This window comes from Vipera berus (genome assembly GCF_964194415.1).
Source record: "Vipera berus genome assembly, chromosome: 1".
Lineage (NCBI taxonomy): Eukaryota > Metazoa > Chordata > Lepidosauria > Squamata > Viperidae > Vipera > Vipera berus.
In genome coordinates, this window is record NC_138202.1 from 336,662,271 (window position 1) to 336,688,445 (window position 26,175).

The following is a 26,175-nucleotide window of genomic DNA, read 5'->3' on the forward strand; positions in this document are numbered from 1 at the left end:
TGTATTTTTCTGGTCAATGTTTGCCATTTTTTATGTTAAGTGTATCCTCACTACCCTCTTATCTTTCATTCGACAGGCCGCAAAGGAGGAAAAGGCTTTTATATTTACAAGCAAGGTGTAAAGAAACGGGAACTCAACACTGGAATGAATGAAATTCTAGAGAAATTCAAAGTCGTTGCCAACCCAGAGGTGTAAGTGGGAAAAGAGAGGTTTCCTAAATAGATGCAGTATTCCAGAATAAGGCCTGATCATTGACTTTACTTATTCCCTGCTCACATGTAAATACATTAACAGCTTTCATGTGGAATCAGAACATTATCAGTTGAGCACAATTTATTTTACTCTAGCAATATTTCAGAGAGATGGAGCTTTCCCCAAAATTTGCTGTCAGAAATCGTTACCCATCTGCACGCAGAACATCCCAGAATTGACCTGGGATCATCTGCACAGAAAAGCATTGAAAGCCTAGTCCCATAAATCCATATATGAAAACATGTTGGTTTTCCCCCAAGTATTGCAAATTTATATTTTTCAATTGGATCCTAGTCTGCTTTCAACCTGCCCTCCCCCTTCTGCAAAATAGAAAAAATAGGCTTTTTCTATCACTTGTTTTCTGAAATCCAGTTAAATGAAGATTGCTGAGACTTGTCAGCTCTGCCACTGGATAATAGTTCCCACCCTTCTATGTCACTGCTTCAGCTGCTATGTTTCTAATCTATCTGTGAGGGTGGATGATGATAATAATATTGGAAGGGACCTTGGAGGTCATCTAGTCCAACCCCTTGCTCAGGCAGGAAACCCTACACCATTTCAGACAAATGGCTGTCCAGTCTCTTCTTAAAAACTTCCAGTGTTGGAGTATTAGCAATTTGGTGAGGCAGGTTGTTCCACTGGTTAATTGTTCTGTCAGGAAGTTTCTCCTTAGTTCTAGGTTGCTTCTCTCCTTGATTACTTTCCATCCGTTGCTTCTTGTCCTGCCTTCAGGTGCTTTGGAGAATAGCTTGACTCCCTCTTGTTTGTGGCAGCCCCTGAGATATTGGTACACTGCTATCATGTCACCCCTCGCCCTTCTCTTCATTAAACTAGACATACCCAATTCCAGCAACCGTTCCTTATATGTTTTAACCTCCAGTCCCCTAATAAATTACTGCTTCTCTTCCCAGGTCCACAGAGAAAGATATCCAAATGCGGTTGGTGACCAGGTTTGTGAATGAAGCCATTTTGACCTTACAAGAGGGCATCCTCAGCAATCCTGTGGAGGGGGACATTGGAGCTGTATTTGGACTAGGCTTCCCACCATGCCTGGGAGGTGAGAGTTGTCAATGTCTTTTATATAGCCAAAGGGTTGGAAACAATGTTAATAGTGGAAAAATCTTACAAGTAGCTTTTGAAGTGATAGTAATTTGGCTTGCATTTTTACATTTGGTAATGTAGAATTGGCAGCAGGATTGCCTTATTTCACAGTATAGCTCCTTCCACAAGGAAATACTTCTTGAGCTCTTGCAAATAGGCATTAAATAGTCAAAACACGGACATCTTTCTTAGCAAACCTACAGTGTTCTTGAGGATTACCAGGAACTGGCAATAGTTGAACTGTGGTTCCAGGGATAAGTACAGCCATCCTGGAATCCTCTGAATGTGTTGAATTGCATTTCCCACCATTTCATAGCATTCATTTTGCTGTGTAAAGTTGTCTGTGGTTCCAGAGTTTGTAAGATCCAGTGGAACTTGATTGTCCACACTGTTATGTAGTTAGTATATCCACTCATTATTCACCTTGCAAATTATTTTTTATAAGATACCTACAGATACATTAATGCTTGTAATCAAGGTATAATGGCAGTCAAGGCCATCGTTATGAAATAATTTTGGCATAAAGACCACGTTGTTTAGGAAGTCTCACCTTCTCTTCCTTCCTCACTTCTGTGAATGTTGTGGCAGGCCCCTTCCAATATGCAGACCACTTTGGGGCCCAGCAGCTCGTGGACTACATGAGGAAGTATGAAGATGTCTATGGGAGTCAATTCACACCATGCCAGTTGCTGCTTGACCACGCCAAGGATTCCAGCAAGAAATTTCACAAGAGAACTGCCTGAATTGGCATCTGCTAACCAAAAAGAAAAGGGGAAGACCTACAAGAGATCTTCGTATCGGAGGGCTGTTGGTTTTAACTCTTTTAAGTGCCTTAGTTATTCAGGCACTACTTCTTCCTGACCCACCCTTCCATCAGGCTGAATGTCAATTTCCCCATTATCACGAGAAAGAATGGGGGGGTTTCTGCTCAAAGTATGGTTCTTTTCAGGCCCATTGCAAGGAACTACTCATCGGGAAGCAGATATAGCTTGCAAAAAAATTCATCAGAATAAATTCTAGTGTATTGTTCTGTACATCATTTTGTCATTCATTCGGGGTTAGAACTGCTACTAAAATGTTGAATAACTGAAACAAAAGGTCAGTTGAGCCTGAGACCTCTGGGATTCTGTGCTCTGATAAGGTTAGTTTATCAAAGGTCATTTGAAGATCTCCAGAGCATTCTGGAGAGCCTGCCACTGGTATAAGTCAGTAAATCTGAGAATGCAGGGATTTTTCAGGATGAAATTGGGATTTTGCTAGTACTGGAGTTCATGAGGTTTTGCATACAATTTTTGTGCTATATCCAGGACAAAACACAAATTACGCAAGATTTGCACCAAATATATATGTGCATCAAAGCAAAAACATGCTGTGTAAAAATAGGTAAAGCAGCAAAATTATTCATTGGACATGTATTAGCTCACAAAATAATACCTTTCTGTTCATCGCATTCCTTTAGGATCTCCTTAGCATATTTTCTTTTTCTTACGCATAAACACAAGGTTTAAAATTCTGCTATTTTTATTTTTCAGAAATGCTTTGTAGCATAGAGCTATTCTTGACAATATTGTGTTGGAGGCAGTATAATTAAATTCAGTGGGGAGAGCTGGTAGCTTGAGGGCATCAATAGGCAGCTGTGGTGTATTGGCAAACCATGTTGAAGACAAGTTAAATGAATGGAAATTGCCCAAGGATTTTTTTTACTGAGACTAGAACTTCCTAACTTACACAAAAATGATCTAGGTTGGAGGTGAGGAAGCACACAATATAGAGTTATTGTAGAATTTTTTTTAAAGGTTTGAGGGGCACTGCTAAGAGCTCCAAAAGCATCCAAATTAGGACAATCAGCATTACAACCCAAAAGTAATTCCATGTATGGAAATAAACAATCAAAATACCGAAGCAGATGAAGGCATCTTTCTCCAGCCAGATGCTTTAAATAAAACAAATCAGCCTTTAAGGGATGGGGATCCAGCACACTTGGCTTATTTTATAAGTTGCCAGTTTGGGGATGGGGTGGGGGGGAGGAGCCTATCTTTTCAGTGTCTGTTGCTGGGGAACCTAAGCAGGAGTGCAATTGTGTGTTCTCTTAACTTGAAAGCTTCCTTGAGGTTATCTCAAGACATTTAGACAGGAGAGCCTCAAAATCTGATGTAGGCTGATTGCTTTGGTTTGTTCTCCTCCCATCTTTATTGAAAGTAGCTGATGACTCTAGTTGCTATTCTATAACACGGGGGGCTCCAACCCGGCCACGGGCCACTACCGGACCTTGAGCCATTCGGAATTGGGCTGCAGAAATGGTGGTTGAGCATGTGCAGGTCCCCACTTGCGTGAATAGTGTGCTCACCGCTCACACAAATTGCCCACCACTCACGTGGAACCCTCCCCTCCCAGGCCACAAAGCCGGAAAGCTTTGGGAACTCTGCTATAACAGATATACAGTTTGTTTCTGAACAACATATTCTAGGCACACATTTTTAAATAAATGTTTATTTGATTATTGCAGTACTAAAAGTAGAAATGAATACATTTAAGTCCTCTAGGCTTAAATCATTTAGCCTCATTTTCAGCTAAAAACAATTGTGAAAGTAAGTTGTGGTTGTCTTAGGAAACCAGGCAGTTGCTGCTGAAATGTGGAAAACTCGACTGTAGTAGGCAGGCAATAACAGAATGAAATTGCCAGGAGAAAAGAGGAAGATTAGTAAAATGCCTAGAGATTTACAGGTTGGTGTTTTTTTTAAAAAAACCCACCAACTGTCTATACATTATACTAAGGTGCAGTAAATAACTGCCGCCACCACCACCACCACCACCCCCCAAAAAAATCACAGAGACATCTGGTTAAGAATAGTAGAAACAAATTATACAAAACTGTCAGTGGGTGCTACAGAATTTCTGCATAGGCAAAACTAGGCTGCCCAAATATTCCACAATTTTAGTGCAGAAACAAGAAATTTAAGCAGCACACAGTTATTACAGTTTTAGCCCTTACAGCAGTGCAAAGGTGCTTAAAAAGTTCAAGTGTTTAGGAAGGTGGCCTTATGCAGTGTCAGTGTTCTGGGTAAAAACAGCAGAATCATCAAGCTTTTATTACCCTGCAGCCCTTTGAATTGCAGGTGGGTGGACACCACTGTCAGCATGCACACTGATTTTGCACAATTAGCACTTCTAAATTACTCTAAAATCCTTCTTTTAAGCCTATTGATTTTCTGCATGCAGGATGCTTTCTCCAGCATTTCAGTACAACACTGAAATTAGCCTGCATGTGGAAGTACGGCTCTAAGCAATACTGTAAAATATAAATTGACACACTGACATTTTAATCTAGACCCCAGATTAAGGATCGGGGTTTCTAGGGCAGAGATTGCCAGGTGAGTTCTATCCAAACCTCTTTCAGCTATAAAGTATAGCATTGCCTAACATTTCATTCCAAATGTTTAAGGATAAAACCTTGTGAAGACAGTTGGGGGGGGGAAATGCAGATATACCCCCTCTTTTTGTGTGTGTTGGTGCATCATAAGTCACTGCTGCTACTTTCTTCCTATATCAAGAGTTTCCCTCAAACTGATTGCCCCCAAACAATCATAAAGATACATATTCACTACCTGTCCCTTACTAAAAAAAAAAAACCCTCCAAGCTAATGTTACGTGAAACAGTCAGAAGATGAATAGGAATCCTATCCCAGGAAAAGTAGGCAACTTGGCTCTGGTGATTCTGAGACTTGGCCAGAAAAGGACCACGTAACCCTCTTCCCACAAACTAGCTATGCTGCTTTCCTCCTCTTCTACACCATCGACCCAAGAATTACGTAAGGCAATAACTCTCCTTGCTAATCTTGGCACAAAGACAATCAACAGTAACCCATTGAAAAGTATCATTCATGTGCAACTGTTTTGCTCTGATTTCTAAGTTGCCCATTTCCATAAAAGGAAATTTGCAACCTCCTGCCAATTCCTTGCATTGGTTTGTGGTTAAAACTGACATAATCAGAATCCTGTGTTGCTCTTGGGTTCATGTCCTCCTGCTATCATTTTTGAGATAGAGGTATCTGCTTTGGCCTCTCTCCTAGTTTTATACTTACGGGACAGCCCGAATCTAACTCCTGTAATCCACAGAGAAAATTTCTCTCACCAATCTAGATTTTGGGCCTCCAGCCCTTGATGAACTGCATTATTTTTTTGACTTGAAGTTTGGTTAGATGAAAATCCTCAGATAGGATCTCCTCAGTGAGTTGTACAAAGATACTACCATCAATGCGTTCCCGGGCAAAGAAGCTGACCACATCCTCAGAGAGGCCGATGAAGCGCAAGCATCTAGATACCTCCTCTAGTGACAGCGCCGATAAGTCACCAGGAGGCTGCCAGGGTGAACCATCCCCATTGAGACGGGCAGGAGGTGCCTCAATGACACCCTGAGCCAGATAAAGGTGGGTGATGCCAGCTTCGGAGCCATGAACAATGGTGGATGACAAAGGGGCTACTGACGTCCGAATGACAATATTTTCAGCCGTGTCAAAGGGTTTTGATGAGCGAGATGGTGGAGCAGGGCTACGGTGCCCCTCTGGGGATGAAGTGCCTTCAAAGAGATCAAAAGTGTCTATGGAAGAGGCAGCTGTCTTCTGCCAATCAAGAGATTCCAGCCAGTCTGAGGAGCAAGAGGAAGCTGGACTGGAAGAATATGCTGGATTGGAAAAGGGGTTAAGAGCCCCAAAGGGAGCAAAGCGTTTCTGTGGAGGGGGAGGTTTCAGGCGAGGGCAGCTATGGTAGCTCTTGGTGGCGTTGGCATCACTGCTTCCCAGCAGAGGAGTGGATCTCCCAGTGGCCACACTTGAGCCTGGATCATTACATGGCCAAGGGTCAGACCAGGAAGACATCAGAGCAGGTGGGGGCTGAGATGGTAATTGTGTTTGAGGGCTGGCCAACTGCCGACTTATGGATTCTCCAACTTTGCAGTCACTCCACGTGCAAGGATAGCAGTACAAGGAGTAGGAGTCCGGAGATGGAGAGCAGCTACCGCTTCGTGGTCTTGACCTGGCAGGCAAAGAAAACAAACAGTATCAGAGCTAGCTCAAGTGAAATGGGATTTGGAGCAGGTTAGTATCTTAAAACCATAGTGAACAAATCCAGCAACATCTAAAGATGTGCACCGTACCTCCAAGGTTTTTCCAATGCATTGTTCCAACTTCCTTAATTTGAAAAACCTTGTGCTCACCACTCGAAAGACATCCTTGCCTGACAACAAAGAAGGCTAAGAGAGATTTCATGCATGCTGAACATGCGGTTTCCGTAAATAGATTTAAGCACATACAAATCTCTTGAAAATTAAAAATTACCATAATTCATCCAATATTGTTTGTTGTTAAAAAGGCATTGCTGTCATTTTCATTCAACCTCCCCAACTTCTAACTCTGGACATTTCTTCCCAATCAACTATATTGTTAGGTAAAATATAAATGCCAAGTGGCCATGAGAAAATCAACTGTACTATCCCTTTTCATTATTTTTCTGAGACTGATAGAAAGTTCAAAGTGCCACAACCATGGGAATAAGAGGTCAATGTTTTTTACAAAGATTTTTGGAGAATCCAAACACATAATCCAAAACAATAGAGACACATAGCTGCTTTTATCAAGGCCATGCTTTTCTTCCACAGAAAGATACTTTGCTTTATGTGCCTGATACTGTTATGCATAATTAAGCTTTCCATAATATACATTTTAGGACATTTGCTTAGGACAGGGGTCAGGAACCTGAAACAGTGAAAGAGCCACTCGGAAACGGTTCCCTCACAAAAGGAAAAACTAGGAGCCGCAAAAAATGTGTGCGCATGTGCGTACATGCGCGCATGCGCAGAACAGGGTTTGACTGAAGAGTGGAGCCAAGGCGAGATATGCACCTACCCTGGATATTTGAATTGATTGAACTTTTTTACTCCCACTTTTTTTTGGGGGGGACTGCACATGGCAGAGGACTGGGAGCTGCAGGAGACGGCTGAAAGAGCCGCATGCGGCTCCGGAGCCGTGGGTTGCAGACCTGTGGCTTAGGGAAAAAAAAAAGAAATCAGCAAGCAGCCAAACTTGAAGGAAAAGTGTTATTGATAGTGTATCATTAACTCTCAGGATTAAAGTTCTTATCTAATAATTCCTGGTAAATGTAGAAATGTGTTCTTGTTATTTTTTGCATAAGACTTAATGGAGGGCTACATTTTCTAGCATCAAGGCAGGAAGATACTATGCTTTCTTTCTGTCACCTGAGAGTGCCTCTGTTAAAGGTCAACCAAGAAAAGTTCTACTCGTGGTATTTCCTTGCACCAGTTCTTGCTGTTGTCCTCAGCATGCCTGCACATCCCCTGAATCTAGCAATGTTAAGTGCACAGATCACTTATGCAGCCAATTCAGGGATAAGAAGGAAGATCATTCAAGGCCTCTGGATACCAGCCCAGAAGTCTGTACTTTTAAGACTTCATTCATAATTTGTGTCTTACAGTACACAAAGATAATAAAGCAAATGCCTTTAAGCCTATGTAGTACTGTATGCTCCCCACTCTCATCTTCCAAACTGAGTTCCTACAAGGAAGGCTGTATCTCATGACTCCCCCTATAAAAGCAATCCCAGTTCCATCACTCACACGTCATGAAGTCCGGATGAATAGTATGAGAGGTTGGCACTGGGTGATGCTGCCGTTTGGAGCTTGGGAAAGCGCACAGGCATTGGAGGGCTGGAGGTGGCTGATGTGTGGGCACCACGTGGTGGCACAGGGGGAGCAACAAGGAGGCGACATTCCTCTCTCACCTATGAAAAGATTGGGAATAAGACTGTTATTTGCTGGGGTGATGAACCAAATACAATCCAAGGTATTTTCTGAAGTAGATTGATCACACCTCTCCATACACAGACTAAAAAAGGAATTTTCAAAGACTTCAAGCAGAACTATACAACACTTTAGAAATTGGATGTTTCCAACCCTGTTTTTCCCCTAAAAATTACTTGAAAACATAGAGCAGTTGGCAACTTCCTGCCAATTACCCCTTGCTTTTGGGGGTGGGGTGGGGGATTTCTAATCTTAAAATAGAATGGAATGAAAATTACAGGACATAATTTAACCAAGGTATATGAAGTTACATACTTAGCTGACCAGAGTTGTTCATAGTGAGATGGGCAGCATGTAAATTTAATAAATAAATAATTAGGGGGAAAATCTGAAAAAAAATGAAAAAGATTTTAAAAGATCAGAAGACCGAATTGTGGTCCTTTCATATCATTTATTTATTTATTTATTGAATTTCTATACTGCCCTTCTCCCGAAGGACTCAGGGCGGTGTACAGGGCAGTTAAAATACAACGTACAAAAGTTAAAAGTAAAATTAAATTAATTTAGCCCTAACAATAAATACTTAAAAATACCCCCAAACCCTTAGTCCAGGCCGGCCTGTTCAAATAAGCAGGTTTTCAGGTCACGGCGGAAAGAGCGAAGGTCGGGAGCCATCCGGAGCTCAACAGGCAATTGATTCCAAAGGGCTGGCACGCCCACAAAGAATGCTCTCCCCCTGGGGGCCGCCAGCCGGCACTCTCTGACCGACGGCACCCTGAGAAGGCCCTCTCTGTGGGAGCACACAGGACGAAGGGAAGTTGACGCCGGCAGCAGGTGCTCCCGTAAGTAATCCGGACCCATGCCATTTAGGGCTTTATAGGTCATCACCAGCACCTTGAATCTCACCCGGAGGGCAACTGGAAGCCAATGCAGCTTGCGGAGAACATGGGAGTATCGGGAAACCCCCACCACCACTCGCGCGGCCACATTCTGCACCAGCTGAAGCCTCCGAGTGGTCCTCAAGGGCATGTAGAGAGCATTGCAGTAGTCTATACGAAAGGTCACGAGCGCATGAGTGACTGTACGCAGGGCATCCTGGTCCAGATAGGGTCGCAACTGGCGCACCAGGCGGACCTGGGCAAAAGCCCCCCTGGTCACAGCTCCTACATGGTCTTCCAAACTGAGCTGTGAGTCCAGGAGGACGCCCAAGTTGCGAGCCCTATCTACGGGGGGGGGGGTAACACCTCACCCCCCCATAGTTAAAGATGGAATGGACTGAATTTCCTGAGATGCCGGTACATACAACCACTCAGTCTTGTCGGGATTAAGCCGAAGCCTGTTCCTCCCCATCCAGACCCGAACCGCCTCCAGGCAACGGGACATCACATCGAAGGCATCACTGGGGTGGTTTGGGGTAGAGATGAAAAGCTGGGTATCATCAGCATACTGATGATACCCCACTCCAAAATCATGAATGATCTCACCCAGCGGCTTCATATAGATGTTGAACAGGAGAGGCGAGAGGACTGGGTTAGTGTGGAGGGTAACATTGCCTGTCAAACTGATCTCTGGAAGGCTTTAAGATCCAATCTATAATGCTTAATAACTACCAGATAAATCTATGTGTGTGTCCTACAGAGGGCTAGAACATTTTTTTTAAAATAAAAGCTATTAATGCAGGGATCCCTAACCCCCAGTCCGTGTACCAACACCAGTCCACAGGATGCCAGAAAGCGGTCCGTGAAAACAAGCAAAGCCCCATCCGCGGGATGCAGGCAGTACTGTACATGAAACCACTCCCCCCTCCGGTCCACAGAAAAACCTCTCTCCACGGAACCAGTCCCTGGTGCTCAAAAGGTTGGGGACCTCTATGTTAATGTAGAAAGTGCCCATGTAGAAAGTCTGCAATTAGATGTTGGTGGAGAGAGATTGGCAAAGTGATAATACAAGATAACAGTTTCCTTAATCCAACTTGCAAAATGCTGAGAAGAAGCTAGATAAGAAGCTGGGAAGACAATCAAATCCTCAAGTGCCATTAAAATAGAATAACTGATTACTCTGACAGACAGCAGGCAGCTTTTCACTGGTTGTGTTGAAGCAGAGGCTATGCAGCTGAGGATATTTTAATTTATATATCTACCCTGGGCAAAAGATTGGGTTCAGTGATCTAAATTAACTTTTGCAAGGCTTTGAACATCCAGAGAATGGTGTGAATATTTCAAATATGAGAAAGGAAGTAGAAAACGTGGGGAGCATAAAAGACTCCTTAAAAGGGAAATCAAAAATTATACATTACTGAAACACAGAAATAGGTCGAGCTTTAAAACCATATTCAATATAAAATTATGAGATATAAAGGGCTTTCCTAAGTAGTGCACAATTTTACAGCAGTCAGTCAGGCCTTACATTGATAGAAACATCAAAGAATCTATAAATAAATAATGGTCCATAACTGCAAGAAAGGCTTTGATATTAACTTTAAAAATACTATTAGCAGATATCACTGGTGGGCAGAATTTGTCAGTCCTTTAAGGAAGATATTTCACTGCAAGTAAGAAAGAACTGAGTACCCATTATTCTAAGCATGACCAAACTACATCCAAATTACATTTTAAAAAAATAAATAAAAACTTTTGGAGATTATAGCATCTGCAGGATATTATCTGAAGTGTATAGGTAGATGAATCAGAACCTAAACAAGAAAAGCTCAGCTTCTTTCTGGCACAGGAAAGTCAAATGATCTCTATAGCACTTCCATTCTCCTTTTCAAGAATTCTTGGGCTACAAATGCCATACTAATATTTACAGGACCCAAAAGTGCATTTTCTTGTTATTTAGACAGCGACTCTCACCTCTACAGGAATTAAAGAGAAGATTATTTAGATAAAAATTAACAGAGCTGGAAACCAAGGCTGGCTTCAACATCACTGACTTACCAGGAATTATTTTGCTATGGTAAAAGGCATCTTGTAAACAACTTCAATAATCACCTAGATTCAGGAGTACTGGAGCAGCTTGTCCCAGTTATGAAGAAACAAATCACAACTGATTTGTTGAAAACAGTTATCTTACTGTGCAGCAAAAAGGTCAGCAATGTGCAAATGGCTGCTGAAGCAAACAAGTCCCAAAGTTGCAAGATTTTTTTTAAAAAAAGGAATAGACTCCACCATATTTATTTATGCAATGTGGTATAGTGATGTTGCTGAATGAGATCCGTACCACAGGTAAGCAAAAGCTCTGTGAGCCTTGAAAACTGCAAAAAACATCAGACAGTTCATATAGTAAGATTTCTTAGTTAATATCCACCAGCTTTGAACAATTTATATTATGAATCCCGTCTGTCTTCAGAGGTATCAATGGTGATGATGGTTTAAAACAGAAATGACCGAGAATTTCCACCAGAGAGAATGTCAAGCTCTGAGAGTCTGTTCCGGAACTAAAGACAGTGAAGAGAGCCAGTTATGCCTGGGACTCATCTATAGTCCAATACATACAAGCAATGAGGTTGAACATTTATGGGTGGAGTCTTAACCTGTTAAGTCCAGAAGCAAAGCTAGGATCAATGCTATACAGAAGACTTGAGAGAGACCTAGAGAAGATTTGTCTGTCAGACATCAGTCTAGGATTCTATGCTGTATTCTATATCCCATGACTAAGAATCTCTAGTCTATTGTGGTAGTCTCCCATGCTAAAGATAAGAAAGACAAGAGACAAAAGAAAGTTCACCATGGTATTGAGTTACTCAAAGATGAACTTAGACCACAAAAAAGAAAAAAAGAGAAAGGAAGGTATTACTAATACAGAACTTTTATTATTAACAGTAATTTATTATTTACAGTTACTCAACACTTTGTCAAATTCTTTTCTATTTGTTTATGATACTGTTGACATGTATATTTCAGCTGTCTTTAGCAGTATTTGTTTTTTTTGTTTTTGTGGTCTCCAAGTCCTGTCACTTTGGACATCAATTTGATATAGGTAGATGCATCTCATCCGATGACAGAGACAGGGGTGTTAAACTGCCGGCCCGCAGGCCGGAGTGTCACGGAGAAACCGTGCCCATCCCATTGCCGGCAATGGGAAAAAGTTCCGATACGTTGTGCGACATCACGTGACGTCGCAAGTTTGACATGTCTGCATTAGATAGTCTAGTAGTAGCTCAAGGGACAGTGGCTGCACCTGTACTGGCATGGTCTCAGAAAGCTGGACCACCATCAGCAAACTGAGACAGGGAAGAAACGATATCCTAATCAGGTAACCACTGAGGAAGAAGCTACATGACCATTAATTGGCAGGGCAAGCTACTATATACAAACACCCAAAAAACCCACTCTCCTTCATACTAATGTTAGCAAGTCTGGCAAGAAAATAACCAAGCTCAGAGTGTACTGTATTTTCCTACCTCTAGGATCAGTAATGTTCTTAAAAACTAGCAATCAACAGATTGATCAGTACATCACATTCTCTCTCTCTCTTCCACTCAAAGATCCTCATATTCTGTCATAAGAGAACAGAATATGGACAATAAGTTAAGTTCAATATCTTTTCCAAACACACTTCAACACAAAAATATAGCAAAATAATTCAAATTTTAGTTAACTCAATAAACATATAAACAAAATTTCCTTATACTAAATGGAGGGCTGAACCAGATGGGCATTTTTAAGCCAAAGGTGCACATTATTATTTTTTTAAAAAGCTGAACTGCCAATGAACAAGGAAGTTCCACAATAAAGACCTAATGATCTGAAAAGGAACTGCATTTCTGGAAAGAATGTATTACCAAAGGAAAAAGCATCTGAAATGACTGTTTCATTTTTACTAGCAACCAACTAATTTCTTTGCATGCCATAAACATTCATATACAATAAACTGTACACATATTATAACTCATTTATGTACATTATGTATCCAAAATATCACCCTCTGCATACAACACAAAGGTATAAGCAGTCATGGAAAAATCCATAACAATTAAAGATTATAAAGAACCAGGGAAAAATAAAGCCAAGCCAATACTGATGCCTAAGCAGCTTCAGTAGCTATGGAACGCTGGTTAATTACTAGAGAAGATGGGGAACTGACAAATATGGGGAGAGTCAATGAAATGAGGTCTCCCCAACAAATGGCAGAGCTGGAAAAATGCATTCTATATTAGAATATTTTAGAGCAGTTCCCATTTGTTGTTCCTTTATTACAGAATCATCAACATTAACCCAAATGTCTTTCAAGGAAATATGGATAGCAAAAGTCCCATTGTACTTAAATTAGTCCCATTGTCCCACTGCCTCTATATAATTCTCCTGAGTAATACACATGAGCGTTTAAAGACTTAGGAAATTCAGATATTCCAGTAATCAACTTGGGTGAAAGACCAAAGATCACAAGCAGTGGTCAATGCTATTGGCTTTCTATATCTTTATAGTCCATTTTTCCTTTTGAAATCACTACCATTCTAATGGAAAGCCATTATAATATATTGAGTGATCACCTGATTCAAAGGCAATGCCTAATATATTGGATAGGTTCATTCCTTAGAAGCTAATTGGACCAATATCACTTGAGGTTATTCCTTCTGCTTTCTAAAAATCTATTGAAAAATAATTACTGTGGTTATAATGAAAAAATAAAAAATGGTCAAAATTTCAACTTCTGTCCCACACTGGATTTCTGCATATTCCTGGAGAATTCTATATTCTGTCCATTTGAAGTTACTGCTGTGCTTGCAGAATAGCAATTGGTCTTCAAGACTGGCTTGTAATAATATGCAAAGTGATTAAGGAGGTGTGGACTGGGTCCAAGGAGACCCAGGTATAAATCCACCATCAGCCATAAAAGTTCATTGAATCACTTTGGGACAGTCTCAGTCACTCTCAGCCCATGTCACAGAATGGTTCCTGCAGGGGAAAATAATTAGAAAAGAAAATACAGGTGGTCCTCAACTTACAACCACAACTGAGCCCAAAATTTATGTTGCTAAGTGAGAAATTTGTTAAGTGAATTTTGCCTCATTTCATGACTTTTCTTGCCACATTTGTTAACTGAATCACTACAGTTGTTAAATTAGTAACACGGTTGTTAAGTGAATTGGGCTTTCCCATTGACTTTGCTTTTCAGAAAGTTGCAAAGAGTGATCACATGACCCTGGGACACTGCAACCATCATAAAGGTGAATCAGTTGTCAAGCATCTGCATATAAATCACGTGACCATGGGAATGTTACAACGATCATAAGTTGTAGGTCCCTTTTTTCAGGGCTGTTGTAACTTTGAACAGTCGCTAAATGAACTGTTGTAAGTTGAGGACTACCTGTACTAGGTATGCCACTGACGAAAACCAAGTTATATATCTAACAAATAGCTAAATTTTACAGTTAAACTATGCAAGACAGTAAAACAGTATCAGAAACATTGTTCAGTCCTGAATTTTCCACAATTCAGTTGTACTAAATGACCTCAAGGTTCTACATTTGTGGCACTGGGAAAAGCTTTTCCCAGTCTTCACTTTTCATGTCTGTATGTACCATTCTCTCCATTAAAATGCACTTATTATTGTACATTTTCATCATAGAGGAAGTCCTCAAACTTTCAAAAGAGTGCAATGACAAAAACTGTTAGCAATATTCCAAATGTGGTTACATTATGGATTTTTATAAAGGATTTATAATAATATATTTTAGTTCATTTTCTAATAATCCTCAGTATGGAAAGATTACCCATCTACATCTCTGCAAGCAGAATTTGTCTGAATAAGTGATATTCCCTTCCCTAGATGACAACAACATTTTTGACAGTTAATTCAAGTTAAACAATAAAATACATATTCATTTTTGAGTGGCATGCCCTGGCTGCATTTTCCATTTCCCATTAAACTGTCTACTACCTGAATTTCTTACCGCTTCAGATTTGGGTGGAACTGGGGGAGGAGCATCTGTGTTAAGGTCTTCCTGCAACAGGCCTCGATGGCAAGGTGAACCCCCAAAAGAGATAAGATCCCGTTGGCCCTTATTGGCATTCTCCAGTCCAGGAACAGTGCTGCTAGATTCAGAATAATTCTCTGAGTTTTGATTAGTCCACAATTCTTCATACGGGAGCTCCTGAGTCCGGAATGTGGATTCCACCCAATCAGGTGTCATGTATTCACGCTCAGAATCCAAAGTATCAGAAATAAGGCTAGAGGGCTCTTGGTGAGAGGGGAGAAGCAATCCTTGGGTCCTCCCTCCTTGAGCTGGGTCCTGGCAACTACTCTCAGAGGCAGCATACAAGCAAAGTGAGAGGCGCTGAAAGGATTGGGCCAATTCATCACGGCTGTAGCCCTGCAGACAGAGTCGTACATGGCGGGGGCTGGCACACTCTTCTGAGAAGTCTGGCTTGGCCTCCCGCACAGCCTTGGAATATTCATTGGGATCAAAGCATTCTTGGCAGAGAGCAGCAGTTTCTCGCAACAACTTCTCCAGTTGGGGCTCTCCGCCTACACGCAACATCCCCTCTGGCAGCAGAAAACGGGGCATATCTGTGAGCAGAAGGAAGTGGAAGGGTGCCACCTCATCCTTGCGGAGAATGCAGCATAACACCACTGTCTTGGAGACGATGCTCACCAACTTGTAACAGTGGCCCTCCCGGATGGCATGCAGATCATAGGGGTTTCGAGGCGGCCGGCTGGGCACAGTCACATTGACAGGCAGTCGCACCTTCTCAATGATACTGCGAATTGTATGCTCCCCTTCCTGCATTTGCAGTTCCAGTGGTGAGCGAGTGCTGAAGCGCCCTTTGCATTGGAAAGGCAAGCTGAGGCTTTCGTTGGTTCGATGGTTCATACAGATCAAGCAAGGCATTTTGCCCTTCAGCTGTTTGCCGCTACCAGCCGCAGTGTTGCTGCCGCTGCTGCTGTTACCACTACCACCATTCCCGCCACCAGTGCCAGGGACACCTGCTTTGCCCAACTTCTTCAGCAATGTGTTCAAACGTGACTTTTCTTTCGTAGCTTTTGCACACAGAATCTCTGCCTGGCCCATAAGTGTTAATTCATCTCCTGCATGCAGCGTGAAATTGTATACTTCGCTGTCTTCACTGAACTCACCGGACACAACCTGGAAGAAGCCAATTGGTGAGGAAAAATGGATAGATAAGAGGCTTAACAAGGAGAATTCTACAACATGGAGGGTGAGGAAAGGTGGGGGGGCTTTGTATCACAGAAAGAGGAGTTCTGTGGTACTGCTGCTACTGCTACTGCTGAGCTCTGCCACAATATGAGCTAAAGGGTAGATTTCTGTGATTGTGTATGCTGCATATGGAAGAAAGAAGTACTGTAACGTAGGCCATCGTTTGGGGCTGATGGACTTCGCTCCACTCAGAGGCTCTTGAATTGTATCCATTTGATCAAAAAGGAAAAGGAGAATAGGAGCCTCTTTGACACAAAAGGTTAGACAAAAGTTTAAGAGATGGACACCTGAACGGCCAACTGAGAGAGATGTCAGATTGCGTGGGTTTGGGGTGAGAGAAGTCAAATTCCAGTAAACTATCTAATTTGGGTTACTTAAAAGACATTTGTTGATTTCCACAAACTAAATAATTGAATTGGCTTTATGACCAAAGTCGTCACCACTTGAAAAGGAAATACTCCTGTTTTTCTCTGTTTTACAGAGTACAGAAACTATTTTTCATTAGGAAAATGAAGTTCTAAGATGCTACTTTTTTAGATTTGATACAGTGCTCTATACATGGTTTCCCAGAAGAAAATCCCATTCTGTCCAATGGGAATTACCCCTATATTTGATTAGGATTGTAGTCCTAGAGCATGGGTGTCAAATGTGACGTGTAGCAATGTATCACGACTTTTTTTGCATTGCCGGAGCTGGGGTGGGCACGGCCTCCGTGTGATGCAACCGGCCCAGGGGCCAGCAGTTTGACACCCCTGTCCTAGAGGAAGTGACACTTTTTGAAATGTTCTGCTTTGTGCATACTTACTTTTCCATCCTTTACTTTTTCTGAAAATCGAGCCCCGTCTAAACATAGAATGCATTTGATCCTATTAGATATTATTGTTGTGGTTTTCAGTAAAGTGTTATATTTTCTTCCTAGAGTGTGTTTAGCTTTGTGGTAGGAAAGGTGTTTCTATTTATTCCTAGAGATAATTCATGACCTTAAAATTGGAGAGGCAGAGATCCAGACTGAACTAGAAACCCTGAGGCAACGAAGGAATGCAAATACTCTACTGTGCTCCCTGATTTTTTTTTAATCCCATTTATATCCTGCCCTTCTCCGAAGACTCAGGGCGGCTTACAATCTAAGAAGCACAAATCAATGTGCTTAGCCTTCATTCTATGTATATGCCTGCTTATTAGGGCTTTCCCCCTCCCCGTGGCATTTTTACAAAGTCAGCTTATTTCCCCCAACAATCTGGGTCCTCATTTTACCTACCTCAGAAGGATGGAAGGCTGAGTCAACCTTGAGCCTGGTGGGACTCGAACCTGCACTAATTGCAGGCAGCTGGTGTTACTTAAGGAGGCATTAGCCCACTGCTCCACCAAGGCTCCTTTCCAAATCTTATCTCCACTCCAGGTTTAAAATACAGTTGATTAAATTAGAGAAGACACAATATTTCTATTCATTCAGAGAAAATCCCTAAACTCATGTTAAAAAGACCATTAAGATAGTCAAAATACAAAAGAGATCCAGCCAGTTCAAAGATCTCTCTCTCCCAGTGGCTAACCAGTTGTCTTTTTTGGGGAAGCCCAAAAGTTAAAGCATCGTTCTGAACTTTGAGGCCAATTTACACTAGAAAGCGAGGCTATGTTCTGCTTTCAACTCCTTAAATCTCAGCTATCTAATTTCTCATCTTAGCAACGGTTATTGCATTAAAAAACTGATCCTTCAAAAATGTTATATTAGCCTATTAGATATGAAATAGTCAACTATTGCAAATCACACTTTGGTTAACCAGACGTGATCGAATCTGTGCTTGCAAAAACTCTTTTAATTTGCTTTGCTTTTGTTTAGCTCTTTATTAACCTAGCAGAACAAAACAACTGTCAAGAAATCAGATATCAAACCTGAATAGAGGGAGGTTGACCTGAGTGGAAAGAGCATTCCTACCCCATTTCCCATCTATTCTTTAGACAGCTAGCATATGCTAAAGTACAACAGACCTTTACGCTGAAGGTGATGGCCTCCATGACGAACACACGGTCTGGAAAGATGCTCGCCACCTCCTCCACACTGTTGAAATACTGCACAGGCTCCCGGACATCCCTGTCCTGATCCAGCAGCTTAAATTTCCCTGCAGGATTGGAACCCAAAACATGCTAGTTTAGTTAGTAGATGGGTTTGTTGAGAAACTGTTTTTTCTGTTGAAGCCAGTTAGGCAGCTGAATCAAGAGGCTGGCAGAGAATGAGAAGGGAAGACTCTGGAAGACCTACTGCTATGCCTACTGGGCATCACCTAACCAATTAATATTTCCAGTAGCGGCCAACTAGAAACACTAGGGAAGCTTAGAAATGGGATTTACTGAACATTTTTTCCTGCAACATCTTATTATCAGAGGTATTTTTGTGCTTAATGCCGAGCCTGTTTTAATATATTATGGCTAGCGATCATTGGGATGTTTGTTACCATATAGTTCTCCATTTTTATTTTTTTTAAACTTAAAAAAAAGATAAAAGAAAAATGATGGAGTTGGACACCAAATGAAAAAAAAACAAAACAATATAGAAGCTCTGAATAGCTGGATCAGACAAAGGGTCTATTTAGATAGTATCCTATTTCCCGGCACAGCTAACCAGATAGCTTTAGAAGCTCACAAATAAGCATCAACATAATCAATAGTTTTCTCCCATTTTGTTCTCTGTCAATTAGAATGTAGGAAGTAGAGTAATTCTGAGCCTAGAATTCCATGTAGCCATTGTCACAAAGAATAAATTATTTACTTTTCCTTCAGGAACCTAACCAATCTCCTTTTAGAGCCCTCTTTGTTCCTGGCCACTGTTAGGTTCCATACATTCCATACATTAATGTACTGTGTAAAATGAACTTTTCTTCCTTGTCTCATATCTATATTCCAATATAAATAAGAAAAGATGAGAAAAATATTGTATTGATGTACTGTGCACTTATAATTCTATAAACCTCTGTCACTTTCTCCCCATCACATTTGTTATGTTTCTAAGCCATCATCAACAGCTACGTCTCTGCAGAGCCAGGCACATTCTCCATTCAGAAAAAAAAGTCCAACCTGAAAAAGATCTATGTACCAAGAGTACAACTGTATCTAAATATACACAGAACACATTTCTTCTTTTTCCAAGTCATAAGCTAATCACAACCTAGAATTAGGAATAAAACTTTCCTATTTATATATCAAAATGCACTCTTGTGAAAAATGAATATTTGGCATCCGGACTTGTGGCAGTGTGAATCAAATGAAATGAAGACATGTGAGCCCTTGTGACAGCAAGAATCTGGATGAAGCACTGGCCTGCTATAAGGAAAGGCTTGTCTCCAGACCACAAAATATTTGCTGTCTGTACATGTAATTCATTAATAAAGGGAATCCTTCGTCTGTTATGCCTTTTGCTGAAACTCTTGTCTTTTATCTGGGTTACCCTCTATAATCTCCATTTTATGATGTTGTGTTGTGTTCCTATTCTTTCTGAAGGAGCTCAGAGCTGCCTGTAACTGCCTTTGCTACCTTTCAGCAGCAACAGATCTCTTGAAATGCAAATGGTATGGCTGTCTTAATTTCTGCCCAGGATTCAGTTGCCATAGTTTGCCCAGCAACTTCTCTGTACCCAGCAAACAAGGATGCCAAACAGATATCAAATTGGAGTAGAAGGGAGTAGAAGTTAATGACAGGAGCTGCTGGTGATGAGGGCAAGTGAGAAAGAGGCAGGGTGTCAGGGGTTTTCCCCAGCTCTATTATCAGCCATGGCCCTCTTTCTTTTTTCCCAAGGAAAAGGCAATATGGGAACAAGCAATTGTGGGCTGGGATGGGGGCATCAATGCACCAGCTGGAAGAGTAACAAAGGCATACAATGGATAGAGATGAATATCCATGGCATCTCTGCTTCTTTACACTCTTGCTCTCTGAGTTACAGACATAACAGCGTAACAATATAACCTTTTAATTTCTCTCTCTCTCTCTCTCTCTCTCTCTCTCTCTGTGTGTGTGTATGTGTGTGTGTTGACTATTATTGGCGCAGAGGGAGATGATGTCTCGATGTTTTTTATCAGAACAAATTGCTAGAATAGGAGAGATATGAGGTTAGAATATTTTGCCAGAAAATGCAGTGTAGAATTAATGTTGTCAAGTTCTTATTAGTAATGGTCATTTAAAAATTCACCACACATACAAACTTAAGGATTTCAACTGCAGGGAATACATTGGCCTTTCCTAGAGCATTCTTCTGTATTATTCCAGTTATACAGAAAAAGAAAAAGGAGCCACGCACGCTCAGGCCTACTCCCGTTTTAGCTGTTTGAAAGGAAGAATTTAGAAGAGGTGGATCTGAACACGGCTCTTGTGATTTTGCAACTCTGATTACATATAGTTCAAAATCACAAGCCACACAGAGAATTTCCCCTTTTCAAAATATCTTCCTCAGTGCATAAATAGCAAAGGACGCAGACACAGGTGAAGAAGAATGCCTGACTGGGAATTTTGTGATAATTCTTAATTAGGATGAGTCTTGAAACTAAATGGTGATCAACAATTTAGCAGTTTATGGTGGAGTGAATGGACATGGAAGCATCATGGTTTTACTAAGCCTAATTCATTAGCTTGATGCTGTAACTCTATGAAATAAGGAACTAGGAAACAGCATTCTTATTCGGTCTGGTGCATTTTACTGAAACCTCAACTTTTTTCTCTGAAATCCACACACTGATGGAACTAGCATGAGTTAAGATTTTCTCAGTTCAGATCTCATGACTACTATGAGCTTCACTGGCAGACTGGCACAATGAGTCCACATACCTAGTAGTATCTGTAGCAAATCATGATGACGCCAAAATGATGACAAGCATCATGAAATCATCACACAACTGCCATCATTGTGTACTTGAATCCTACCATTTGATACAAGATATGATCTTTCATAATTTGTTTCCTCTTGATGTCCCTGAGGACATCCATGTACTTAACCTACTTTGCAATAATAAGACAGTTCAAAATACGTTGAATATTTATCTTATAAGGTGCAATTATTGAAATGATTGTATGAAGCATTTGAACATTTATAGAAATGCCACAAGTTACTGTCTTTATCATGTTTTCTTTCTGAAAGGCCACAGGCTTCACACATTTCTTTCACATCACTTGGAATGACAATGTGGGGAGTTTATGTTCAGGCCACTGTGTCCAAACTCTTGCTCTTTACAAGAACACAGTCTTTCTGTTTGTCCTCTCTAGATAGTTTGCTCACTATCAAAAGACCCTCAACTGTTAGGAAATGTTTCCAAATATTCAACCATAATCTGTCATACTATAATATAAACCCATTACTACATGTCCCATCTTCTGAGATGATGAACAGGTCTTGTCTTTTTTTGATGGCACTCTTTTCAGCCGTTCAGGGAACACTTAACTCTCATACTTAATCTGAAATATCCCCATCCTCTTCCCTTCATCCCCCAGTTTAAAATATTTGGTTTATCTAGGAATCTCAATTTCATTTGTCAGCATACAGAAAAAGATTGCAGAGGACATTTTGCCAGTACACTCTAAACATTCTTGTTTCAAACACTATAGAAACAGGTTAAGTGAGATCAGAATGGTGTTAGACTAGACTCCAAGGATATCGGGGTCAAATCCCAATCCACCCAACACTAGGTGACCTTTAGCCATTTTTCATGTGCTATCCTAAATTAACTCACAAGCTTGTTGAGCAGATAAAGATAGAGGCAGAAATAAACTTTCCTACCCCTAAATTGTCCGGAAAATTTAAAAATTCAATTTTTAGCACATTCAAAAGCCAATAAATGCGTTCAGGGGTGTTTTGCTGTTGCCAAAAGCAGACTCAGACCTCAGCGTGCTTAATCATATTAACTGAAACCTCTGTGTGATATTTAAACCCATTCTGAACAAAAATAGCTCTGAGATATCCTTATTCATTTCAGTGGAGATGAAATGAGTTGATTTTCCAAGGCAGCCCAAGAAGAATGGTTTACGTATACACACCTTTGCCTAGACACAATACAATCTCTCAAATGAAAAATCTTAGTGGCGTCTCTTTTCTCCTAAATAGCACAGGCTACTTACATCATGTCTTCATCACCAGAAGGAATGAAATTTTGAAGCAACTCCTGTTCCTTTCAACAAGATTTGAATTTCTCAAGTCAGTTGGGAAGCCTGCTTGGTTAGATCTTTCTCATTTCTACCATTCTTAACAGCAACCAACAATTCTGGCAAGCTAATAATTTTCCCTGCATGCAGTTGCCCACTTATCAAAAGCAACCGTTTCACAATGGAATGAAGTGTACATTTTGCTTTACTTGCAAGCTGAAACTGGAACCATCTGCTCTGGGCTTTTTTATGAATGGGGCCAACAAACAGGTTAACACACTTACTCTTCTTTTCCTGTCCCATCTGTTTCCCCAAGGAGCAGCAATTAACTGCTCCTGTCCGCTTGCCTCTTATTATTTATTCATACTTGCACATCATTACCAAAGATGGGAGGCACTTAAGAGTCTCATTAAGGACCAGAGATGATGTCAGTTCTGTTAATTCATGACTCCAGTCACTCCTTCCTACTGTACCATCTGTTCAGCACCTCCCCAGTGCTCTCACATGGTGCCAGCAATTCCCTTTCCCTTCTCTGATCTGGAGGCACCAGCCTCCTGCAAACCATTCCCTGTCTTCATTTAACGTTCACCTTCACCATATTTTCTGAGGCAGGTCACCGGTACTCTTTCTATAGCTTTAGAACTCAGGCAAGATGGAGTAAGCATTAGCAAGTTCAGGACCACAATGCCCAAGAATGTTTGCAATTAAACCTCCTAGACTAAGAGTGAGGATACTTGATACTGTTAACATAAAGTCCAACTATTGACTAGAGTAGTTGGGAGCTGTAGTTCAACATTTGGAGGGTCACAGATTCCTCCTACGCAGGACAGATGGAGAGGCTGAGCATGGTAGAAACTAGGCAAGGAAAAATAAGGACATAAATGAAAACTGACAGAAGACAAGCCAGGCCCACTAAAGCCCTTTAGAAAAAACAGATTTTCCAAATGAAGCTGGGAGACTCCCTTCTCTTACTGAATAAAAAACAAAAGGGGAAGCAACAGAATGGATTGGCACATTTTGGACTTCTCAGTCTAATGGTGTAATGGAACAGAATAGAATATCTTTATTGCCACTGTGTAACACACAATGAAACTAAGTGTAAACCTAGTATATGCAATATAGATCTCCACTCCCATTACAATTTTTATAGAAAACAGAAAAATATCATTCACCCATCTACCCACTAGAACAATTCGCAACAAATTTAATATTCTGAGTTTTCCCCCCTTGAGCTTACTAATTAGAAGTCCTGATTCTTGCTGACCTATTTATTATGAAAAGTCTAGCCTGAGATATGGCTAATACCACATAGCTGATCCTTCTTCGTTTGCTTTACAAACTACAACTGCTCCTTTCAATCTTTAATATCAGGAAATTATTTCATCCCCTGAAACCCTGTCAGGAAATACTAATAGAAGATGACAATGTAGAGTTTATTAAGCTACTCTTATTTCAGCCAACACATTATGTAGCTGCTTTGCCAACACTGGCTCACACTGGGTGTACATCTTGCTGCATGCATATTTACTTAAAAGACCTCACCACAAACACAATCAGAAAGAAAAGGTCTGGTTATATTCTACTAGAAGGAGATCTTATAAAACTGCTTATTATTTTTCCCCATTAGAAGAAAGATTTAAAAACACTGAAGTTGTTACCTAGCCAGGTAACCAAACGTCTGCAAGAAAGCAACTAGGCTCAGAGACTACCAAGGATTCCACAAATAAAAAACCATAACAGCTGGAATGGGAAGCTCATGAGATCCTATCTGATGAAAAATCTATATGCAGCAAAACCATGAGAGGAACTGGAATGTGTAGAAAAAAAAGGAAAAAAGGTATCTTTTTTTTAAAATACAACACTCATCAAAGCCCTTCATGGCATGGGGCCGGATTACCTACGGCAACACCTGCGGCCGGCGTCAACTTCCCTCCGTCCAGTGCGCTCCCACAGAGAGGGCCTCCTCAGGGTGCCGCCGATCAAAGAATGCCGATTGGTGACCCCCAGGGGGAGAGCGTTCTCTGTGGGCGCGCCAGACCTTTGGAACCGCTTACCGGTTGAGCTCCGCATGGCCCCCGACCTTCGCTCCTTCCGGCGCGATCTCAAAACTTTCTTTTTCGAACAAGCTGGCCTGGTCTGATGGGATGGGGTTGGGTTTTTTATAAATAGTTTTAATTTTAATATGTATTAATTTTATGGGCATAATGTTTAATGGCTTTTTAATTTTTGTATTCTATTTTTATTGTGTATTGCCCTGTTCACCGCCCTGAGTCCTTCGGGAGAAGGGCGGTATACAAATTAAATTATTAAATTAAATTATAAGCTGCTAAGCACAACTAAAAAAGTATCCCAACCTCCTTATATATTTATCAAAGTAAGATAACACAGTTTCATCATGCCATTTTGCCTTGGAGGGCAAACATTAAGCAATCCCTCTAATCTGAAAATAATATAAAGCCATTGGATTGATCAGAAGTGTTCCTATATTTCTTTTGAACTTTCCTGGCTGACACTTTTCTTACTCAACAGTGCAGGAATTTCTACTAATCTATATCCTAAAGCTCTATTTCTTTTAGGCACAGATCCATAAAAAGCAATCCAGATCTTCTCTTACTAATTTCTCCCAACTTCATTTTATAAGCTTGTGAGGCAAGGACTTTTTCCCTTTATAGTTTATCATCCCAGACAATGTGATTGATGTATCTAGGTTTCAGAAAAGGTACATCACTATTGATCAGAAGGAAAGTAAAAAAAAGAAACTAACGCTAAGCAGAGACATTCAAGAAGTTATGACAGCTATCAGAGTATCTGTACAAAAATCTAAGAGTTTGCTGTCTAACCCTTTTCCACTATTTCCCTTCAAGTATGTATTTCATTGAATTCTCACCGTTTTGTTACCTGGATATTGGAGGGGGATGTCAATCTTGGGGCCAATGACATAATGTCCTTCCTCCAAGCTGTGGGCCGTCACTGTAGTCCACTGACGACAGGAGTGTATGAGAAGCACATCTTGGTCACTGACCCCCTCTACATACTCCCCTGTGACAGAAATGAGAAGAGGTGTGAGATTGCTATGCATTCACCCAACTATTTTTTTAGAGTTATTGTAATGACAACAAAGGAGAGAAGATTCTAGTCAGATTACTTTAATCAGAATTCTGGGAGCTGTCCTAGAAGCTGCTGCAAGATGAAAAATGGCATCAAGAGTTCAACTAAAATGAAAGCCTGCTCCCACATATTCTCATATTAATGGGGTAAATCCCCAGTTGAGTACCCTTACTTTCCAAAAGTCAGGCCCAGAGCCCTTCTGCATAAAGGTCCAACTATAATATGACCTGTAGGCACCTAGCTATTCAAATCAGTCAAATTCTCCATCCTGCCAATATCTGCAAAATCTTCCTCAAATCATTACTGGCAATGTAAGCAATGCTACAGAGAGTCTTAAGTGTCATCATCTTTAAACCTGGAGCTATGCACACTCCAACAATTCAACACTGGAAGTTTTTAAGAAGAGATTGGACAACCATTTGTCTGAGCAGGGGGTTGGACTAGAAGACATCCAAGGTCCCTTCCATTTCTGTTATTCTATTATTCAATGTTGGCAAGACTTTTAAGCATGTCAATCTCACTAAGTTCCTTCTTCCCTAACCTTACATTTTCCAGAAATATTGGGCCTAATTGGCTGAAAATAAAAGCACCAAGGTACAGAATGCTAGAGAATTAATGCATCAGA

The 26,175-nt window shown here is 40.9% G+C and overlaps 2 protein-coding genes across 2 annotated transcripts in view; one reads left to right on the top strand and one right to left on the bottom strand.

Moving 5' to 3' along the window:
• Positions 1 to 2,387, top strand: part of HADHA (hydroxyacyl-CoA dehydrogenase trifunctional multienzyme complex subunit alpha) — a 42,395-nt gene extending 40,008 nt beyond the window's left edge. The window contains exons 18-20 of the mRNA XM_081315037.1: positions 77 to 191; positions 1,164 to 1,309; positions 1,942 to 2,387. Of these exons, the coding sequence (XP_081171163.1) occupies positions 77 to 191; positions 1,164 to 1,309; positions 1,942 to 2,096 (416 nt within the window). The 3' untranslated portion in view covers positions 2,097 to 2,387. The remainder of the gene's footprint in view (positions 1 to 76; positions 192 to 1,163; positions 1,310 to 1,941) is intronic.
• Positions 2,388 to 3,827: 1,440 nt separating this feature from the next.
• GAREM2 (GRB2 associated regulator of MAPK1 subtype 2) overlaps positions 3,828 to 26,175 on the bottom strand; it is a gene marked incomplete at its 5' end in the record, with an annotated part of 32,277 nt that continues 9,929 nt past the window's right edge. The window contains 5 exons of the mRNA XM_081314786.1: positions 3,828 to 6,384; positions 7,982 to 8,145; positions 15,060 to 16,253; positions 18,312 to 18,442; positions 25,341 to 25,481. Of these exons, the coding sequence (XP_081170912.1) occupies positions 5,490 to 6,384; positions 7,982 to 8,145; positions 15,060 to 16,253; positions 18,312 to 18,442; positions 25,341 to 25,481 (2,525 nt within the window). The 3' untranslated portion in view covers positions 3,828 to 5,489. The remainder of the gene's footprint in view (positions 6,385 to 7,981; positions 8,146 to 15,059; positions 16,254 to 18,311; positions 18,443 to 25,340; positions 25,482 to 26,175) is intronic.